At 37.0% G+C, this 20,799-nt stretch overlaps 1 protein-coding gene across 1 annotated transcript in view; it reads left to right on the forward strand.

Annotated features, from left to right (window-relative positions):
- The first annotated feature begins 494 nt into the window (after positions 1 to 494).
- The window catches only part of DMC1 (DNA meiotic recombinase 1), a 34,434-nt gene continuing 14,129 nt past the window's right edge, over positions 495 to 20,799 (forward strand). The window contains exons 1-10 of the mRNA XM_047788411.1: positions 495 to 542; positions 682 to 828; positions 3,045 to 3,127; positions 8,730 to 8,782; positions 10,567 to 10,608; positions 11,686 to 11,758; positions 14,886 to 14,977; positions 15,640 to 15,713; positions 15,838 to 15,952; positions 16,316 to 16,376. Of these exons, the coding sequence (XP_047644367.1) occupies positions 495 to 542; positions 682 to 828; positions 3,045 to 3,127; positions 8,730 to 8,782; positions 10,567 to 10,608; positions 11,686 to 11,758; positions 14,886 to 14,977; positions 15,640 to 15,713; positions 15,838 to 15,952; positions 16,316 to 16,376 (788 nt within the window). The remainder of the gene's footprint in view (positions 543 to 681; positions 829 to 3,044; positions 3,128 to 8,729; positions 8,783 to 10,566; positions 10,609 to 11,685; positions 11,759 to 14,885; positions 14,978 to 15,639; positions 15,714 to 15,837; positions 15,953 to 16,315; positions 16,377 to 20,799) is intronic.

Consider the following 20,799-nt stretch of genomic DNA (forward strand, 5'->3'; position numbering starts at 1 on the left):
ATTTCAGTAGCAATCAGTTGACAGAAAAACTTCTCGGATGTTACCTTTTTTTGACCACACCCTTAGCATGTGGGAGTTCCTAGGGCAGGCATCAAATCCATCACACAGCATTGACCCAAGCTGCTGAAGTGACAAGGCCAGGTCCTTAACCCAGTGCACCACGGGGGAACTCCTCTGATGTTACCTTTTAAAGCCCTCACATTTAATCTCTTTCAGTTGGATTTAGAAAATTGGAGCAAGAGAAAATCCTGGTCTTTTGGTTATGTAGTCATTTGCATTCTCCAAGGGTAAAGAAAAAAAAATCTTAAACATTTTTAAAAGAACATGCTGGTAATGAAGTTCTGTAGAAGGAAAGAGCTGAACTGAGGGGGTGGACGTGTGATAAATTTGTTGGCTTTTCTACCAACAGACTTTTCTTTTGAATTATTTGTTGCATTGCCATGGTCTCACTAACATTCTTGGGAAATCAGGGCACAGCCAGAACATTTGGCAGCATGCTGGGTATGTTCTACTCAGATATTTCCAGAACATTTGGCTACATGGTGGGTGGGTTCCACCTGGCTGCTTGTATAAAATTGGCATTGTGATGGAAATAGATGGACACAGAAACACATGACATAGTATGAAAGCCTTGCAGGCTGGCATTTTCTTAATCTGCTGCACCCATTCTTTTACTTACAGAACGTGGCTGACATTAAGAAACTGAAGTCAGTAGGCATCTGTACCATCAAAGGGATACAAATGACAACAAGAAGAGCCCTATGCAATGTCAAAGGGCTCTCAGAAGCAAAAGTGGACAAGATTAAAGAGGCAGCCAACAAGCTTATTGTAAGCAAAACACATTCTTTGTTGTTTTAGCTTAGAAGGGCCCTGTGAGTTTCTGTAGCCTTCTTCATTATGTACACTAGAAACTATTGTGAAGATTCTGAGTTCCCATAGATTACAATATATTATGTGCTCCATGTGAACTTTTCATCACTTCAGTTTCAAAGCAATTAATTTCCGAAAGAGTGAAACAGGGGTTAAAAGACCCGGAAAACTATAAATCAAAACTTTTGGACTCTTTTTATGTTACCTTTTTCCCCCTTTCTGTTTCTCTGCCTTTCCTTCTTTTCATATTTTTTCCTTCCTCCTCCTTATTATTGTCTTCTCTCCTTAAACATTATATCTTTGACTGTTGTGAAGTACTCAGCACCAAAGAAGTTGCTCTCTCCTGGTAAAGGCATCTGATACGAGAGCATTGCATTCGAAAAAGACCAACATGGTTGGGTCTACAGGTGTGCAGTTGAGATGGATATGACCAAGAATGTGCCCACTGAGACACCGGAGCTTAAAACTAAGTGAAACCGATGCCTTGTAGATGGGTCTGCAGACTATGAGAGGTCTATGCATCTGAGAGGCTCCAAGCAAAAACACATGCCTTTGACCCAAGCTTTTGTCTAGAGCTTTTGGAGGCCACTGGAGGCACCAACTCTGGAAATAATAATGTGCAAAAAGGCAGTCACCAAGTCTGCCTCTTTGCAGAAGAGCTGGTCTCTCCATTTCTCTGTGTATGTTGGGGGTCTTGTTCTCAGCAAGTCCTAGAAGCTCTTTTCACCAAAGCCATCTGGTTTCCTTCCTCAGAGGCAGTAAAGGCTTGAGAGTTATGCAAGTGTCCAAGTGGTCCTGAATTTGGAGAGGACCTCTGAACACATCTCAGTTGCTCAACCTTCTGAGTATTCTCCGGAAGTATACACACAAGCCAGTTCCATAACTGCCAGGGTGTCTGAGAAAGCCCTAGAATAGTACCCAGGGTTTGGGAATCTGCTACTTTATAACTCCTAGGCATTCGTTCTTCTTCTTTGCTTTGGAAAATAATTCTATTACCTCTCTCCTTCTCATGCACCCACTACTGAACCCGGAGTCTTATCCATTAAATAAAGCTGTTTATTCTTAAGGAAGGAAAAAGAGATTGAGACAAAGGGGATGGAGAGAAAGTTAATTTCACAGTAGTGGTATGTATTAGAATCATCTGGAGTAGTTTGTAACATACCTCTGTCACTAGGTGTGTTACTCTGTTACTAGGTGTTACTAGGTGTGAGAGGCTCAAACTCGTTGAAGTAGGATTGGCATGGGCTTTTTTCCCCCTCACGTCTCTGAAGTTTGAGAACCACTGTCAGACTATAAAACAACAAGAAGGGGAATACATTAGACTGCATCAGGGCCTGTTTTCACTAGTTGTAACACTGCATCAGTTGTAGCTCATTAATTCAACAACTATGTAGTGTATCTAATGTGGAAAATACTGAATCATGAATAATGAAACCTGGAATTTCTGTGCTTCTTGCAACTTCTAGAGCTGGGGGAAAATGAGGCTATTGAATGAAATCAACAGTTGCTTAGTAAAATATCATTCTGCCTCATGCCATAAATATATTTATTTTAATCTTTATAGCTCCCCCATGAGAGACACTATTATTATCCTATTTGACTCAAAAAGAGGAAGCTGAAGTACAGCAAAACTAAGTAGTTTACCACACATCACAGAAATACATATTAAAGACATATTTTGAACTTGGTAGGATGACTCAAGAGCCAATGTTCTTTATTATTTTATTTTATTTTATTTTATTTTATTTTATTTTATGTCTTTTTGCCTTTTCTAGGGCCGCATCTGCGGCATATGGAGGTTCCCAGGCTAGGGGTCGAATCGGAGCTGTAGCCACCAGCCTACACCAGAACCACAGCAACTCGGGATCTGAACCGCATCTGCAGCCTACACCACAGCTCACGGCAACGCCAGATCCTTAACTCACTGAGCAAGGCCAGGGATCGAACTGCAACCTCATGGTTCCTAGTCGGATTCGTTAACCACTGTGCCACAACAGGAACTCCAAGAGCCAATATTCTTAGTTATGATCTTGTGCCACCATCAAAGACAAATGAACTGAAGCTTATATATCAAATGATTATCCTGATAATCGAGTATATAGTTTTTGGCAGCATTTGAAATGAAAACCATCATCTTATCCCCTTTTTGAACCTTTCCTTTTGTCTCTCTGTAGGAACCAGGATTCTTGACTGCATTTGAGTATAGTGAGAAGAGGAAGATGGTTTTTCACATCACCACTGGGAGCCAAGAATTTGAGTGTGTATCTCGCATTTTTTTATATCCACTAAGCACAATCTTTGGAATACTATATTTCTTTTCCTTTATCCAGGTTGTTATTTTGACTGTAAGTAGTAGAAATAGCTTCTTCTTTTGCAGTAGTTTTTATTTCTTTCCTCAAAAGGCAACTGAAGCAAATAAATTTCAGACTGCTTGTAAAAATAGGATTAAATTTCCTATAGGAAATTCAGACCCAAAATATAAGAAGTTTCTGAATCAGCCTATATTAATCTATAAACCACTTAAAAATCAGTTTAACTTTTCATTTCCTTTTTCTTCTCCATTGATGAAGGAAATTCCATCTTACTTTTGGTTTTACTCAAAAATTAGTTGTTAAGGAGTTTCCTGGTGGCCTTGCCACTGCTGTGGCTCAAGTTGCTGCTGCTGTGGCAGGATCAATCTCTAGTTCAGGAAATCCAGCATGCTGCAGGCTTGGCCAAAGGGGGGGGAAAAAAAAAATCAGTTGCTAGACTGACTATTTTAGAAGAAATAATCCAGTCTTGTTTTTGCTCTTCAGCATCAACAGGGGTTTTTTGTTGTTGTCATTTGTTTGTTTGTTTTTTGGTTTTGGCCATGCCCATGGCATGTGAAAGTTTCTGGGCCAGGGATTAAACCCACGCCACAGCAGTGACCTGAGCCACTGCAGTAACAATGTTGGATCCTTAACCTATTGAACCACAACGGAACTCCCAGCATCAGCAGTTTTAACTTCCCGTTTTACTTACTGTCTCTGATTTCTGAGACATAGTCATCATCTTCCCAATGCAAGTTGACTAGAATGTTTTTTTCCCTCTATCTTTGTGGGCAGAATTACTATTTCATAAGTTAGAGCAGTGGCCAAGAACAATTTGAACAAAAGCAATATTTCCTCAAAGTATTTTCTTCAAAACCTTGACCTCACAAAAAAACTCCAAGAAAAAAAGATGTCATAGTCAAATATGCCTCAAGTTAAGTATCTGCGAGGCAGCTCAGACCACACAGGTCCAAAACCAAACTTCTGATCTTTGCCCCAAATCTGCTCCTCCTAAACTCTCCCTCAGCTTGGAATTCTTTCCTGATTCTCATATATGAAACCCTAATGTCGTCCTTGGCACCTTTTTTTCCCCTCTCACACTGCAATTCTAATTCAATGACAAATCCTGTCTGCTTTACTTTCAAATATATTTACTCAAAACAAGCCACTAAGTTTCTTCAACAAATAAATTTTAAGGGATGAAAAAAGAAACGGAATCAGGGAGAAGAAACAGATGAAAAGAAATTTAAAAGACATATCACTTAATCCCAGTATATCGATCTTATTTTGGATCCTGATTCAAACACACTGTCAAAAAATAAGACATATTTGGAGTTGCCTAGTGGCCCCAATGTGTTAAAGATTCAGCATTGTCACTGCTGTGCCTTGGGTCACAGCTGTGGCACAGACCCGGTCCGTGGCCTGGGAACTTCCGCATGCTATAGCCAAAAAAAAAAAAAAAAAGACATATGAAATTGAATGCTTACTACGAAGTTGATATTAAGGAATTACTGATTCTTTAGATGTGATAATGATAATGCAGTTATATTAAAAATGAGAGTCTTTGTCTTATAGAGAAACCTACTGAAGTATTTAGGGTGAAATAATATGTTGCCTGGTATCTGCTTAAAGTAATATGAAAAGAGGGAAGTGATTGGATGTTTTATATGAAAAGAGGTTGACCCTGAGTTTATAGTTGATAATTGTTGAAGCTGAGTGATAGGTACATGATAAAATCATTATTATACTATTTTGTATACTTTTGTTTATGTTTGATATTTTCCATAATAGAAAGTTTATTTTATATATATCTGTGTGTGTATGTGTGTATGGTGTGTTGTTTTCTATTTGTGTCTGTATGTGTACAGAGAAAGAGAAAAAATGTGAATTCAGTTATTTCTCACTACCTTTTCCACTTTTACTTCACTGGCCTAAACCACCAGTTAACATCTCTTCTGGATTATTAATAATAACTTCTAACTAACCTACCTCCTTTAGACTTTGCCTCTACCATTTATAATTCATATAGGAGGCAGAGTAATTCTTTTTAAACATAGAGTAGATCATAATACTTCTTTGCCCAAAACACCCTGATGATGCCCCATCTCACTCAGAGCAAAAGCCAAAGTCCTTTCTAATCTCAAAGCGAAGCTCATCTTTTAGTCCTCTTCTGGTTTACTACATACCAACCACACTAATTTCTTTGCTATTCCTAGAATATGTCAGATACACATTTCTGCCTTCAGGGCCTTTGCACTAAGCATTCCCTCTGCCTGGAACACTTTCTTCACTATGTACATGACCTGCTGTCACATTTTCAAGTCTTTGCTAAAATGTCCACTTCTTACTAAGGCCTTCTCTGATCACTTTATTTGCAGGTTTATTTGAAAACCCCCCATCTTCATCCTCTGCACGTCTTATACCCTTTCTGGATCTAATTTTTATCCATACCATTTAATAATATCTGACATACTGCATATTTTACTAACTTGTGTTTGTCTGTTCTTTCATTGGAATGCAAGCTCCAGAAAGTGATGGATTTTTATCTCTTTTGTTCACTATTTTACTCCAAGTACAGAGAGCAATCTCTAGCACAAACTAGGTGCTCAATAAATATTCGTTGAATGACTAATTGAATGAATAAACAAATAGTGAGTAAAATGAGTTGGGGAAGTGCAATATACAATATATTCCTCTTGGAGATTCACACATTTAATAGGCACACTTGCCTATTAAAGGGTCTGAATTCCTGCAGTGAAATAAATCACCTCTTTAACCTACCATTGCCTCAAGTTTTTAAAATCACAAAACCTTTTTTTTCAGATAACAGCTAAAGAAGAGTCTTTGGGAAATCCTACTTCAAGGCAAATTCATCAAAATCAAATTGGATCAAAATAACTTGATTCCAATGATAGCTTGATATTTTCCAGTTGCTCTACCACATCATGGTTTAAGAACCATTGGGCTTAGAGAAATTATTACTATCATAATAAGTTCTCTGGTGTCCTTGATATTGGGTTTCAGGTACACCAAAGATTACTCAGGAGTTAGGTTTTTTAAAATTAGTATTTAGAGTAAGACAAATACCATATGATATCACTTATATGTGGAATCTAAAATATGGCACAAATGAACCTATCTACAAAGCAGAAACAGACTCACAGACAGAGAACAGACTTGTGGTTGTCAAGGAGGAGGAGGGAGGGAGAGGGATGGATTGGGAGTTTGGGGTCGATAGGTACAAACTATTACATTTGGAATGAATAAACATTGAGGTCCTACTGTTTAGCTCAGGGAACTATATCTGATCTCCTGGGAAAAACCATAATGGAAAGGAATGTGAAAAAAAGCATGGGAGTTCCTGTTGTGGCGCAGCAGAAAGGAATCCGACTAGGAACCATGAAGTTGCGGGTTCAATCCCTGGCCTTGTTCGGTGGGTTAAGGATCTGGCATTGCCGTGAGCTGTGGTGTAGGTCGCAGACATGGCTCGGATCCCAGGTTGCTGTGGCTAGGGTGTAGGCTGGCAGCTGTAGCTCCAATTTGACCCCTGGCCTGGGAACCGCCATATGGCACAGGTGCAGCCCTAAAAAACAAAAAACCATAAAAAGAATGTACAAATGTGTATAACTAAATCACTTTGCTATAGAACAGAAATTAGCACAACATTGTAAATCAACTATATTTTAGTGAAAATAAATAAAATTAATATTTGACTTATTTAAATGATTTTTTTTCTAAGATGCAGGTCCATTTATAAATTTCATAAATTTTAAGGGAGCTTTTCTAATACAGTTAGATAAATTCTCTTAAACAAGTTGAATTGTACTTATAAATTAATATACATTACATTTCCTTTAAAAACTTTTCTATAATTATTAAACTCTTTCCAATTACCTGAAAGTCTTACAAATCTCATAAATAAACTTAGAAGTATAGTGAGTCTTAAACACTCTTAAATGTTCAAATACTGTGTATGAACTTAGTTATCAACTTAGAAACTGTGGATCTATATCATTTAATCAATTGGAAGCTAATCTGTTATAATAAAAAATGCCAAATTCTCTATTTTCTTGAGTTTCACAAAGGAAACAGTTATGCTATCCCAAATAATTTGAAGAACCCTTTCAGTTAAGTTTGGGAGTCACTTTTTCAGCATAGCAACCAAAATTTTGTCTGATGTTTTCCTGAGCTACATTATGGCCTTTCAGGGTGATTTTTCTCAAGATAAAGAGGGACAAGTAAAGCTCTCTTTACTAGTTGGTGGGTTTATAGAATCTCTAAGTACAGGCCATCCAAATGGGGTGGGCTATCCACCATGTCCTTTAGATTCAGCTTATGCAGGTCAGTATCTGGATTTTTTTTTTTCCTCATTAAAGTCCATGGCCCTCATTAAATTCGTGGATGACTTCCAGCATTGCCTTAATTTACATTTAAGTTGCTCTCTGAAAGTATGTAAATGTAAATCTGTTAGATTACCAATATCTCTTAAAGCTTTGTCTGATCTGTGATCATGCCCCAAAAGTCAGGCCAATACAAGTTACAAAGATTTTTAAAGTGCTCCTACCAGATCTTAGCACAATTACCATAATTAATATTTGTTGCATTTAATGAATGAATGAGATTACTTAACTTTAGGTCTTTTTATATCAAGAATATGTATTAAATGCACTAAACCACTGTTACCAATTAAATGCATGCTGTCAAAATCTGACAGTTATTCTTCTAACTGCTGGCCTTACCTGTCATATCTTTAAATATTTTCTATTTTGACATGTTCTTCATAGAATTTGGTTTATGTGAGATAAGCCAATCATGATGACAATCATTGGATTCTCCTAATACCTATTTTTCATGTTTCTCAATACATTTTTTAAAAATTGCAGGACCTACTGTATAGCACAGAGAACTATACTCAAAATTTTAAAATAACCTATAAGGGAAAAGAATCTGAAAAAAAAATAGATACATATGCATAACTGAATCACTTTGCTGTACACCTGAAACTAACACAACTTTGTAAATCAACTATACTTCACTTTCTTTAAAAAAAAGGAAAATTTTTTTAAATTTTAAAAATTAAAAAATTGGATATTCACTTCACTTTTAGAAACAGCACACTCTGAAATTCCAGCACTATATGAAAAACTCAATAATAATTAAAACCATTTATTCAAACTCCAGTTCAGTTCTAAAGAATAGTGGGACGTAAGTCCTACATAGCCCATTTCCTATGTGGAAGTTCCTATACCAGGGATCAAACCTGAGCCACAGCAGTGACAATGCCACATCCTTAACACAGTGCACCACCAGGGAATTCCATAAATTGTTTTGTTGATCCATCTGCCCATACACATTATAACCCATACTCTGAACAGGTGGGAAGCTATTTGTTTAGCCAAGAATTCCTATTCATGTTGGTTAGATAGAAAGATATATGATAGATAGATAGATAGATAGATAGATAGATAAGATAGATAGGCAGAAATGGTATTATTGATATTACAATTTTCTCCTTTCTTGATATCTCTATTTCTGTTCCTATTACTAAAGCTTATTTTCTGTTTCTAGTAAGTTGCTAGGAGGTGGAATTGAAAGCATGGCAATCACAGAAGCTTTTGGAGGTAGGTAGAATCTTAATTTTTTTTATAAGAAAAAAATATAATATATAACCTTATATATAATTAAATAACCCATAGATAGTAAATTGTATCTATTTTGGAGCTTATGATGAAATATCAATTATAATGCAGGATCATTTTGGGCTGCAATTAAAATATATTCCAACATTTATAGATGAGTTTTATTGGCATTTTTCATCCTGATTCCTATAGAATTTTTTCTCTCATTACTTCAAAAGGTAGTTAGTTATATGATGAGACCAATCTTATTTCTTTTTTTTATTTTATTTTTTTATTACTCAAGTGAATTTATCACATCTCTAGTTGTATAATGATCATAACAATCTGATTTCACAGGATTTCCATCCCACAGCCCAAGCACATCCCCCCACCCCCCAAACTGTCTCCTCCGGAGACCATAAGTTTTTCAATGTCTGTGAGGCAGCGTCTGTTCTGCAAAGAAGTTCAGTCTGTCCTTTTTTCAGATTCCACATGTCAGTGATAGCATTTGATGTTGGTGTCTCATTGTATGGCTGACTTCACTTAGCATGATCGTTTCTGTGTCCATCCATGTTGCAAAAAATGCTGGTATTTCGAGAGACCAATCTTATTTCTAGGAAATGCATGTTTAAGAACATAGAGAATAGATTTTTTTTCTTCCCTGATTATAGCTTCTATTTAAAGAAAAAAATGGAGTTCCCTTGTGGTTCAGTGGACTAAGGACCTGGTGTTGTCCCTGCTGTGGCTCAGGTTGCTGCTGTGGCACAGATTCAATCCCTGGCCCAGGAACTTCCACATGCCATGAATGCATCCAAAAAGAAAGAAAAGTTCATGTATGGTTGTAGTATACACTCTTCCTGACAGTTCCAGTATTTGCAGTCCTCGGAGAACTAAATTGGACTTTTTTTTTTTTTTTGGTGTTGATGGAGAAATAAATCTGTATTTAATTATTTCTGTTGACTCGCAGCCTACTGACTTACCTTCATGTGTATTTATTTATATTTGTGATTTTATTTCTTGATTTTAATCTATTAGAGTTGAATGGGCCCTAAACTGGCAAGAGGGGAAGTTTTTCTCCAAAGAAAATCTGCTTTGGCTCATATCTAGGGGATACTGAAGATCCTCCTATGATCCCTCTTCCCCCCTTGAGGATCTCAGATCAGTGGGATAATCTCACATTCTCCTTCTTGTGGTGGAGTCTTAAACTTTCATTCATATGACTATTCCTAAGGAAAATTTGGCTTAAATTAATTTTTATCTAAAGACAGTTCTGAAAAAAACCCTTTAAAAAGTTGTTTTTACTACTGGTATTCATATATGCTGAATCCATTCATGTCACAGAGATACTTTATGTGTGAGAGTTTACAGTTGGAAAAAAAAGTACTCTGAGGCCATATTTATTTTTTCTAATTTCTTTTTCATTAAAAAAAATTTATTGAAGAATAGTTGATTTACAATGTTGTGTTAATTTCTGCTGTACAGCATGGTAATTCAGTTATACATATATACATATCCTTTCTTTTTCAGGTTCTTTTCTCATATAAATTATCACAAAACATTGAGTAGAGTTCCCTGTGCTATACAGCAGGTCCCCACTGACCATTCATTCCTTATACAATAGTATGCATATGCCAATCCCAAACTCTCAATCCATCCGTCCCTACTTCCTTTCCTCTTTGGTAACCATAAGTGTGTTTTTGAAGTCCGTGAGTCTGTTTTAAGCCATATTTATTTTTTATGAAAGTGTCTAAAATGTTACTAGGTATGTTTTGTTCTATATTTCACAGAATTTCGAACTGGAAAAACCCAACTCTCTCATACCCTCTGTGGTAAGGATATATAACAACAACGATGATAGTAATAACACTAATAATCATAGCTATCACTTACTAATCTGCTTTGTGCCTGGTACTTTACGTAATCTCATGTAATCTGAACAAACTTGCAAGGAAACTAAAATTTAGAGAGGTTACAGAAACTGCCCATGGTTATGCAAATACCAGAGCTGGTCTTTGAATGTGTTATGATTGAGATGATGCCATGTGTGCTGTACTCTGAACACCTGAATGGAAATAGGGAGGAGGTACATGGGTACATGAATGTGTTGGTGGAAAAAGGTATCCATACATGGTCTCAGTTTTTCCCATTACATCTCTATGTCCTAGCTATGAGAATGTCACAGAATCTCTTGAGGCCTAGAATTTACTTTCCATAGAGTAAGACTGGACCTGAAAAAGACTTAAAAAACAAATGTTTCCAAAACAAAATAAGCAAAAATATCTCATTTGGGAGTTCCTGTTGTGGCTCAGTGGTAATGAACCCAATGAAACTGGATGATGAGTGTAAATTGGATACTTCTGCAATATTCTAATGACCCCTGACCTCACTCAGTGAATTGAGGTGAGGTCGCAGACATGGCTGGGATCCGGCATTGCTGTGGCTGTGGTGTAGGCCGGCAGCTGCAGCTCCAATTCAACCCCTAGCCTGGTAACTTCTATATGCTGCGGGTGCAGCCCTAAAAGAAAAAAAAATGACATACATTAATTGAAAGGTTACTTAAATGAGTTATATAGAATAAATTATATTTGTGGTTATTTCTTATAGGAAGAAAGTAATATTTAAATTCTACTTCTGCTCTTTAGAACTAAATTTCATTAATATCTCCCATTGTGAAAGATGATGACATTCTTTGTAGAATTACTACTATGCTGGCAGAATACTTAAATTTTACCACTGGTTAGTAATATAAAAATAGATCATGCTGTTTAGAAATTAAAAGATTATTATTCTTTGCTAGATTGGTTAAAGAGTTGCAATCAGCATAAATCCCATGTTAATTTATATACTCATTTGTACAAAGTTTATTCACTCTTATTAATATTAATTAATTTTTAATTGCTTCCTAGTGACAGCTCAACTTCCAGGAGCAGGTGGCTACTCAGGAGGAAAGATTATCTTCATTGATACAGAAAATACTTTGTAACCCTTTTATTTAAACAAGTTGCTAACATAATAGTATGATATAGTACTCTTACTATAGAAGAGAATTTGTTTGAACTATGCCATTTTTGTAATCATCCTGTAAACCAGTAATAATGAGAAAAACCAAGGAGAAACAGTTGCTAGTTGAGTTCTCAAATCACTTTTTATTTAAAAAGGTTTCACTTCTCCAAATAGGTTTGGTATAAAATTGACAAAACAAATACATGAGGGGAAATGATATCTTGTTTGTTTTTAATCCTCTTCTCCAAAGACTTTTTTAATAATTAAAAGATTACTAACTCACTCAAAGTTATGGTCTCAAATAAAGGGAAAGTTCTGAATTAAACAAAAACACAGAAGGAAAAGAGAAGAACCTATTTGGGTAACAAAGAGAATTGCTGTTTTAGTCAAGTGTAAATTATTCCAGGATGCAAGACTGGAAAAAGGAGTCTTAGATGTGAAGGGCCTTGAAACTGGATAATGGATGTAAATTGGATACTTTTGCAATATCCTAAGCAAATAATGAGATTTGATGACTGTATTTGGTAGACAAAAGAAAGAGGTTTGAGAAATCGCTCAGGTTTTTTTGTTTGTTTGTTTGTTTAGATACTAGGAAACTAAAGATGACAATTGGGAAGGTCATCTCTTCAGAGAAAAAGTGATGTTTCATTTTTAATATGTGGAAAATGAGGTATAGGAGGACATCTGTATGGCAGTTGGAAATGTTGGGCTCAGCTTGAGAAAGGGGTGGGGTCAAGAGAGCTTACAGAGCGAGAAGAGAACTGAGAACATAACTTTGAGGTGTGCTGATGTCTAGGAAGAGAGGACTAAAAAGAAGAACCCATAGAGAAAGATGAAGGAGGAGGAAATCTGGTTGTGGACATGGAACATAAGGAAAGTTTCAAGAAGAAAAGGGTAGTCAGCAATGTTCGGGGTGGGGGGAGATACAAACTGAGAAAGATCCCTGAGGTTTGCAATTACGAGTCCAGGAGGACTTTTGCAGTAAATTAAAATGATGGAAGCTTGGAGTTGCCGTTGTGGCACAGTGGTTAACGAATCCGACTAGGAACCATGAGGTTGCGGGTTCGATCCCTGGCCTTGCTCAGTGGGTTAACGATCCGGCGTTGCCGTGAGCTGTGGTATAGGTTGCAGACGCGGCTCGGATCCCGTGTTGCTGTGGCTCTGGCGTAGGCCGGTGGCTACAGCTCTAATTAGACCCCTAGTCTGGGAATCTCCATGTGCCACGAGAGCGGCCCAATAAATGGCAAAAAAGACCAAAAAAAAAAAAAAGTTCTACTAAAATGATGGAAGCTTATCGCACATAAACAGTAAGGAACTGAGGCAGTGCGTAACGAATCAATAAATAGAAGAAATACGGTAGTTTGAGGCGCTATCAGGTTCAGAGGACATTCTTTTTAACAGTGGGACTGTAGCAAGAGATGTTCAGCTGGAGTTCAGCTAGTTTCAGAAATACTTGATTAGGAATGGTTCTTCAAGAGGGAGGAATTGTTCTTGCAGAATAGCTGCCACTGTTGTGGCAATTTGGATTTTATCAAGAATATTAGAAAGAAATAGGAGACAGGTCATATGCAAGAGGGAGTAGAGAGGATCATCTTGGGGGTACAAGTACATGCGAGGGCCCCAGTGGAACGTTTGCATTGTTTCAATGTCCCTTATATGTATCCTGCTCTCTCTCGGTATTTTTCTTTTTATATGTTTATATTTTGCCTGCATAACTATGTTTTACGCTTACCTATAGCACAGATTGTCTTATGACATCCTGTATGCTCCACAGTGCCTTGCATTGGTAATTGGTTAATATGGTAACCAATTCCATATGGTAATCAGTTAATAAATATTTGTAGATTGATTTGAACTTCCCTTCAGCATAAACCCAACTTTTACACTCCTGGTCACAGTCACCCAGTTTTGTAAAAACTGATATAGTGAAAAACCTTTTTACTGCCTCTTTCAATTCCTTGTCTTTGACTTGTCCACCAAAAACATCTACTGGATGTACTCAGCAGCAATAGAAGATTTTTAGTGGCTGCCACTGAAGCTCTGAAGAAAACATATACAGCACTTTAGAACACAGATGGCTGGGAAATCCCCAAAACAATCCAATTCAACATTTATTGAACTAGTTCCAGGTGTCACAAATAAAATCATAAATGGTCCTTGCTTTACAGTCACTTATAGTATGATCAGTTTTATATAGACGCTGTAAACAAAGTGAATGAGACCACAGGCATGCATTTTATTTTATCTCACTTCACTTTTGAGAATACTGTAGATATATTTTTTGGACCCTAAAGACCTAAAAAAAATGTTTATGACTTCTTTATAGTTTAGATATATATGTTATTATTTGTATCCTCCAGAATCTTTGAAGGTACACTGAATTTGTCTCCCTATTAATTTACTTATTTCAGAATGCTAACAGAACTCCTTTAGAAGAAGGTAGATTTTAAACTCTAAACAAACCAAAAACTGTATGTCAATAATGCCCTTCTGGACCCTTGAAATTACTTTTGGGACCCTTGGTTCATGTAGTCAAATTTATCATTTGTTGGCAACACATGATTAGTGGTATATTAAACTATTTTATTTTAAACAAGTGAGGAATATGAAGAGTGAATTAATTCACTTTGAGGTGACTTGAATTATAATTCAGTGATATTACCTTCCTAGAATAGATCTATTTTTATAGAGCTGAGAACAAAAGAGATTCACAAATTTTAGTTTCTAGTTTTTCTTTTGTAACTGATTTGCTGCATAATCCTGAGTCATTTGCCTATTCTCTGTCAGCGTCTTCATTTGTAATGTAGACCATAACAACTAGCTTCCAAAGCCATTGTTTAGATTAGATTATTTAATATTTAAATTCATTACTGTCTCATTTCTATCACCTGTTATCACTACCTAAGGTATTCCTTAATTGAGGCACTTACGAGAAATAAAATCTAATGTAGATTTCAAGTGATTATTAGCATCCTCCAGAATACCTTTGCAGGTACTGTGTTCTGCCTCTCTTTAATATATTTACTTACAGTATTATTTTTGTAGTTGTTGTCTAAATTTTTTGGAATTGATTCATTGGATCCTTAATCCTGGCATACTCCAGCCGTCCGGATCGCCTTCGGGACATTGCTGATCGCTTCAATGTAGACCATGATGCAGTCCTGGACAATGTACTTTATGCACGTGCATATACTAGTAAGAGCCCCATGCAATTGGATGCTTAGGCTGCTTTAGGCTGGCTGCACTGATTTATTATTTGAGCAATACTTATATTTTGACACTACTCTTTATTTTACTTTTCTCCAAATTTATTTAGTCCACAAAATTTTTCATCTGGTAAGTCCTTAGATATTAAAATGCCCTCAGGAGTTCCCGTCATGGCGCAGTGGTTAACAAATCCGACTAGGAACCATGAGGTTGCGGGTTTGGTCCCTGCCCTTGCTCAGTGGGTTAACGATCCGGCGTTGCCGTGAGCTGTGGTGTAGGTTGCAGACGCGGCTCGGATCCCGCGTTGCTGTGGCTCTGGCGTAGGCCGGTGGCTACAGCTCCGATTCAACCCCTAGCCTGGGAACCTCCATACGGGAGTGGCCCTAGAAATAGCAAAAAGACAAAAAAAAAAAATGCCCTCAAATTATTTCTTGTTGTTTGTCTTTGAGATGGAGAGTAACATTCTTTTTTGCATAAGGTAGCATTTGATATGCATGTTAGGGCAGAATATGAAAACATATTTAATAAAGGCATAAATAATTAAGAAAATCCTTCAAAGACTCTCTTTTGCCTGACTCCTATGGACATACACATCTTAGCCTCTGCTGCTTCTAGATTTTATAACATCCTCTCACTGCATTTCCCACCAGGTGAACATCAGATGGAGCTACTTGATTATGTAGCAGCAAAGTTCCATGAAGAAGCTGGCATCTTCAAGCTATTGGTACAGGCTTTTAAATATTGCTCACTCATAGAGCTATTTAGCATAATATCTTTCTTCTTTTGATTCCAATTCAAATTAACTTCATTTCCAAATGAATATTTACTTTTGCATTAATCTTGCACAGATCATTGATTCAATAATGGCACTTTTCCGAGTGGATTTCAGTGGTCGTGGGGAATTGGCTGAACGGCAGCAAAAATTGGCCCAGATGTTGTCACGGCTCCAAAAAATCTCAGAAGGTAGATTTTTAAAATAAATGGTGATATCAGAATAGCATCTGTGACTGTTTGCTGAGTAGGCTTTGCAGAGATGCTTAGAATAATGTCAAGAGGCTATACATTTTTAAAAAATAAAATTACCTTCATGGGAATACAACTCTTTTTTAAACCAAAAATACTTGTTCTAATACAAAAAGGTACTAAATAATAACAATAGTAACTTTAAATATATTAATTTATGTTTTCAGTGAAAACACAATAATGTAATTTTGTTCATCAAGTAAATTCATGGCACAATATTTCTCAACTCTGAAATCTAAGAAATGAATCTTTTATATTTACATTGCCATTCTCTTAGTTTCTTAATTTTATTTTTTGATGCAGAATATAATGTGGCTGTGTTTATGACCAATCAAATGACTGCTGACCCAGGAGCAACTATGACGTAAGCGCCAATATTCTGCTTTTGTTATTTCACAAGGGTTAATATCAAAAAGGTTAGAGTGTAGAATAGGAAATGATTCCAAAGTGATCAGTCTTGATGTGGGCACAAATATATCACAAATCACTTTTTGCACAGTGCATATTAATTCATAATTGCAGGTAGCACTTATTATCTAGACCTGTTCTTCTCTAGTTCTTTATAAAGGAAAGCAATAGTTTAACTATGTCCAGAGATGCCTTGGCCTTCATTTTGTCTAGGATTATAATGCTATTGGAGGACAATAAGGAAAAGACCTTAGGGAAATAAAAACATATTCCAGATTTATGAACTGTCTCTATTGCGCTAAGCTGTTAGCCTAAAAACAAAAAAGCAGGCTCTCTACAGGATATACATGAGGTATATTTATAAGAGGTCCCATGAGACAAGTGTCATGGTTGAAGAAACAATTTAAGTCCACACTAGGCATATTCAGAATTTGTTGAAAGCATTGTGCACATAATATACATTTTGATGGCTCTGCTTAAAAGTTGGCAGTGAAAGTTAAGTAGGATAGTGAAAAGGAAAATTTGAAGAAAAGTTAGTTGCCGCCATAAAAATTTTTGAGCATTATGTATCTGAATAAACAATCAGAATAACCCTGAATCCATGTAAAAAGATATTTTTTCTTTTTTTAGGGCCACACCCATGGCATATGGATGTTCCCAGGCTAGGGGTCAAATCAGAGCTGCAGCTGCGAGCCTACGCCACAGCCACAGCCACACAGGATCCTTAACCCGCTTAGCAAGGCCAGGGATCAAACCCTAATCCTCATGAATAGTAGTTGGGTTCTTTTCCACTGAGCCACAATGAGAACTCCTGACACTGAAATAGAGGGGGATCGCTGACTCTGGGGGTGGAAGAACCTTAGTGATCATGAGCCTGGAATCACAGAAGGGACCTTGAAGGAACTGCCAAGCCTTTCTCTGAGGCCTCCCCATCTCCTACGGGGCCAGGAAGGGGAGGCCCTGTCCTGTTCCCTCTCCACCCTCCTTGTCACAGCCCCAGAGCGGGCTGGGTGGCAGGGAGAGAAGGAAGGGGATGTCAGGTGGGGGCAGGGGGTGTATGAGGGTATGGGCTCACCAAGCGGACAGCCTGCCCCATCCCAACTAAAAAACCCCTTTCTGGCCTAATTCTTGTAGGTTCATCCTTTTTTTTTTTTTTTAGGGCTGCACCCGCAGCATATGGACATTCCCAGGCTAGGGGTCAAATCAGAGCTGCAGGCTAGGGGTCAAATCAGAGCTGCAGTTGCTGGCCTACGCCACAGCCACAGCCACAAAGGATCCTTAACCCACTTAGCAAGGCCAGGGATAGAACCCTAATCCTCATAGGGTTCTTTTCCACTGAGCCGCAATGGGAACTCCTGACACTGACATTTTTGAGGAGCACAGGCCAATGTTTTTCAGAATGTGTCTCAATTAGGAGTTGATTTTTTCCTCATTATTTAAAATGATAGGAAAACTATATAAATGATGTCATGGTCTTTTCCATATACATATCGCGAGGCTCACTATGGCAGTTTGTCATTATTGGTGATGTTAAGTTTGATCATGTGATTCAGCTGGTGTTCATAAGATTTCTCCAAGATCTTTTCTTCTTTGCAATTAATAAGTAATTTGTGGGGTGATACTTAGACTTGTGTAAACATCATGTTCTACAGTAAGTTTTCACCCATTGATTTTAGCATCCTTTGGAGACTCTTGTTTAAATAAATTATTATGCTGATGGGTGCAATATGAAGTTCTATTACTTTAAAACTAAGTGCATCATTTAGTAGCAGATAAATCAGTCATATATATATGTATATATTTGACATAATATTGTAAATTCTGTAAATTACATTGAAATGAGTGTATCTCTCTTTAGGCATTTTTTACACTATTCCTAAGAGTATTGCTAAATCTTCTGCAGTTCCATATCGATATAATCCTCACTTTTCAATACCCCCTTATGAATACTTTCTACTTGATTACAGGAGATTCCAATGGGGAAAGTATTAACTACACGAATATTATGAAGCAAGTTAAAAAGATTGAGGTGGGGGAAATCAATCATTTATTCATTCAGTATATATTTATTGAAAATCTACTATGTATCAAGATTTTGGGAACTCACTAGTCAACAAAAGAGATTGGGTGCCTTGCCTCCACTAGGAAGAAATAAATGATGTCCATTTAAATCAAAACTTTAAAGGCTTGGTAGGTCATGCATGTCTGTAGTCCTTGAGGGGTTAAGGCAGTCTTCTCTGTTTCATAGGGTGTCTTTCATACACAGGACACGAAGTACTTCACAGAATAATTTTAAACTGAAGAGAAATGGAAGATTTTTAAGGCTCACTTTAAAAAGAGAAAATGACTCATTGGCTCAGAGGGAGGAAGTGGGTTGCATTCAAATAAAACAGTACAAGTTAAAGAGCAATGTTCTTTCTTCAGGGGTTGGGAGGCAGCACTGAAGAGGCCAAAACTGTCGATCTAGAGTTAGGATTCAAAGGCAGTCTGTGGAAATTAGGTCAGATAGGGTTTGTTCTTTTTTTTCCTTATATTTGTAGAAAGTTTCAAAAAGAGTAAAACTATTTTGAATTGACTCCAATAAGAGAAAAATAGAAAGGTGACAGAAGGAAATAATTGAAGAAGTCAGAGAGGGGAGGAGATTTATAATGAAGTAAGAAGATAACAAAGGCTAATATTTTTTTCTGGGTGAATCTGTTTTGAAACTGCGTCTCCTCCACCGAGCCAAGTTCTACAGAAACAAGTTTTACCCTAGTTGGTATGTTCTAAAGTATATTATAACAATACAAATTAAATGCATGTGCTATAAAGCACATAAATTGCCACAACTAAATTAAGAAAGAAAACAAGACAGCTTTAAACTAAAGGATTTCAAATGATATAAGAATACTTCCCATAAAGAAAATATCTTTGTTTCTCAGTGTTAAGGAACTCCAAGCTGTAGCTCTCCTGGAGCCTGTCAGAGAAATATCACTATAATTGGTATGAGTCCCCAAGTACACTGACAATAATTGAGGCTTATATCCCATGCATTATACTTGATGCCACATCATGTTAAAAAGGAACAAAATTATAGAGGCAGGGAACTGCCATATTATACAGAAGAGCAGTAACTCCTAGATGAGGTTTACAGATACAGATTTTACAACTAGAGTAATCCAGAAGGCCTGGAAATTAAAAAAAAAAAGTATCAGCCTGTAAAGCTTTATACCAGGGCAAATAATAAATTAAGCAAAAATTACACCATGATGTTATCACCTACTTCATTTGGGTATTTGTTTCCCTAAAACAAAAAGTAATCTTAGAACATTTGCAGCCTTGTAAATGTGCAGTTGATTCATTAAGGACATCACTTACTGATTCTACATCATTAGTATAAATTAAGAGGCAATATAGCTAGAGAAACAGCATTAAACCAAGGTTACTAGCATGGTGACCTTGTGTAACACTTAAATTATTGGGATGGGCACTCAAGGTATGTGGAAGTTCCCAGGCCAGGGATCGAACCTGTGCCACAGTTGTAACCAGAGCCACAGCAATGACAATGCTAGATCCTCAAACTGCTGAGCCACTAGGTAATTCCAACATTCAAATTATTTGAATTTTACTTTCCCCTCCCTTAAAATTAAGAGCACTTATGTTTATTGGTTGCTTACAAGGTACCAAGTAACTTCATGTATCATCTTATATAATAATTACATCGCCCCAACATATCTCAGCCTCCTTGGGCCTCCCTGTTCTTTGAAGCCAGTCTCAGTATATTGCTGCATCTCTCCCACCTCCCCCTGCAAAAAAAATAGAATTCCATCTTCAAAATTTTGAAAAATGTGTAGATTATTCTGCATATTTTGGGAGGAAAGGGGGGGTTATTTAACAAAACTTCTTAAACATTCCTTTAAAAAAAAAACAAAACCATCTCTTCTTTTTTACCAAAATCCTTTTGACAGTATTCTCTCTTTGTCTTCCTCTAATCTCAGTGCATTCTCCTCATTCCTGGACATGTTCACTTTATCCTTTCTCTCAGTGGATCTCTTCTCAAAAATTCCACCTTTAAGCTTAGCCCCTAGCAAGTCAAGAGTACCAGGAGTACCAATTGTCCCTCAAGTCTGCCCTTGCCCCAACCCTTCAGGTTCTCCACTCTAACCAGTGTTTGAGGCAGACACTATTATTATTCCTAATTAATAAAGGAGGAAACAAAGGTCAGAGTACCTGCTTGCTTAATCACACGGTTAAAAAACAGAAGCCAGGATTTGAACCCAGATATCTTTGACTTCAAAGCTCTTTTAGTCTCACTGTGCTACTCTTCCCATCTCACTCCCATGAAGATATCACCTGCCCTACCATCACCATAATCCTGTACTTCATGACCTTTGCACCCT

The sequence above is a fragment of the Phacochoerus africanus genome, chromosome 7 (assembly GCF_016906955.1).
Source record: "Phacochoerus africanus isolate WHEZ1 chromosome 7, ROS_Pafr_v1, whole genome shotgun sequence".
NCBI lineage: Eukaryota > Metazoa > Chordata > Mammalia > Artiodactyla > Suidae > Phacochoerus > Phacochoerus africanus.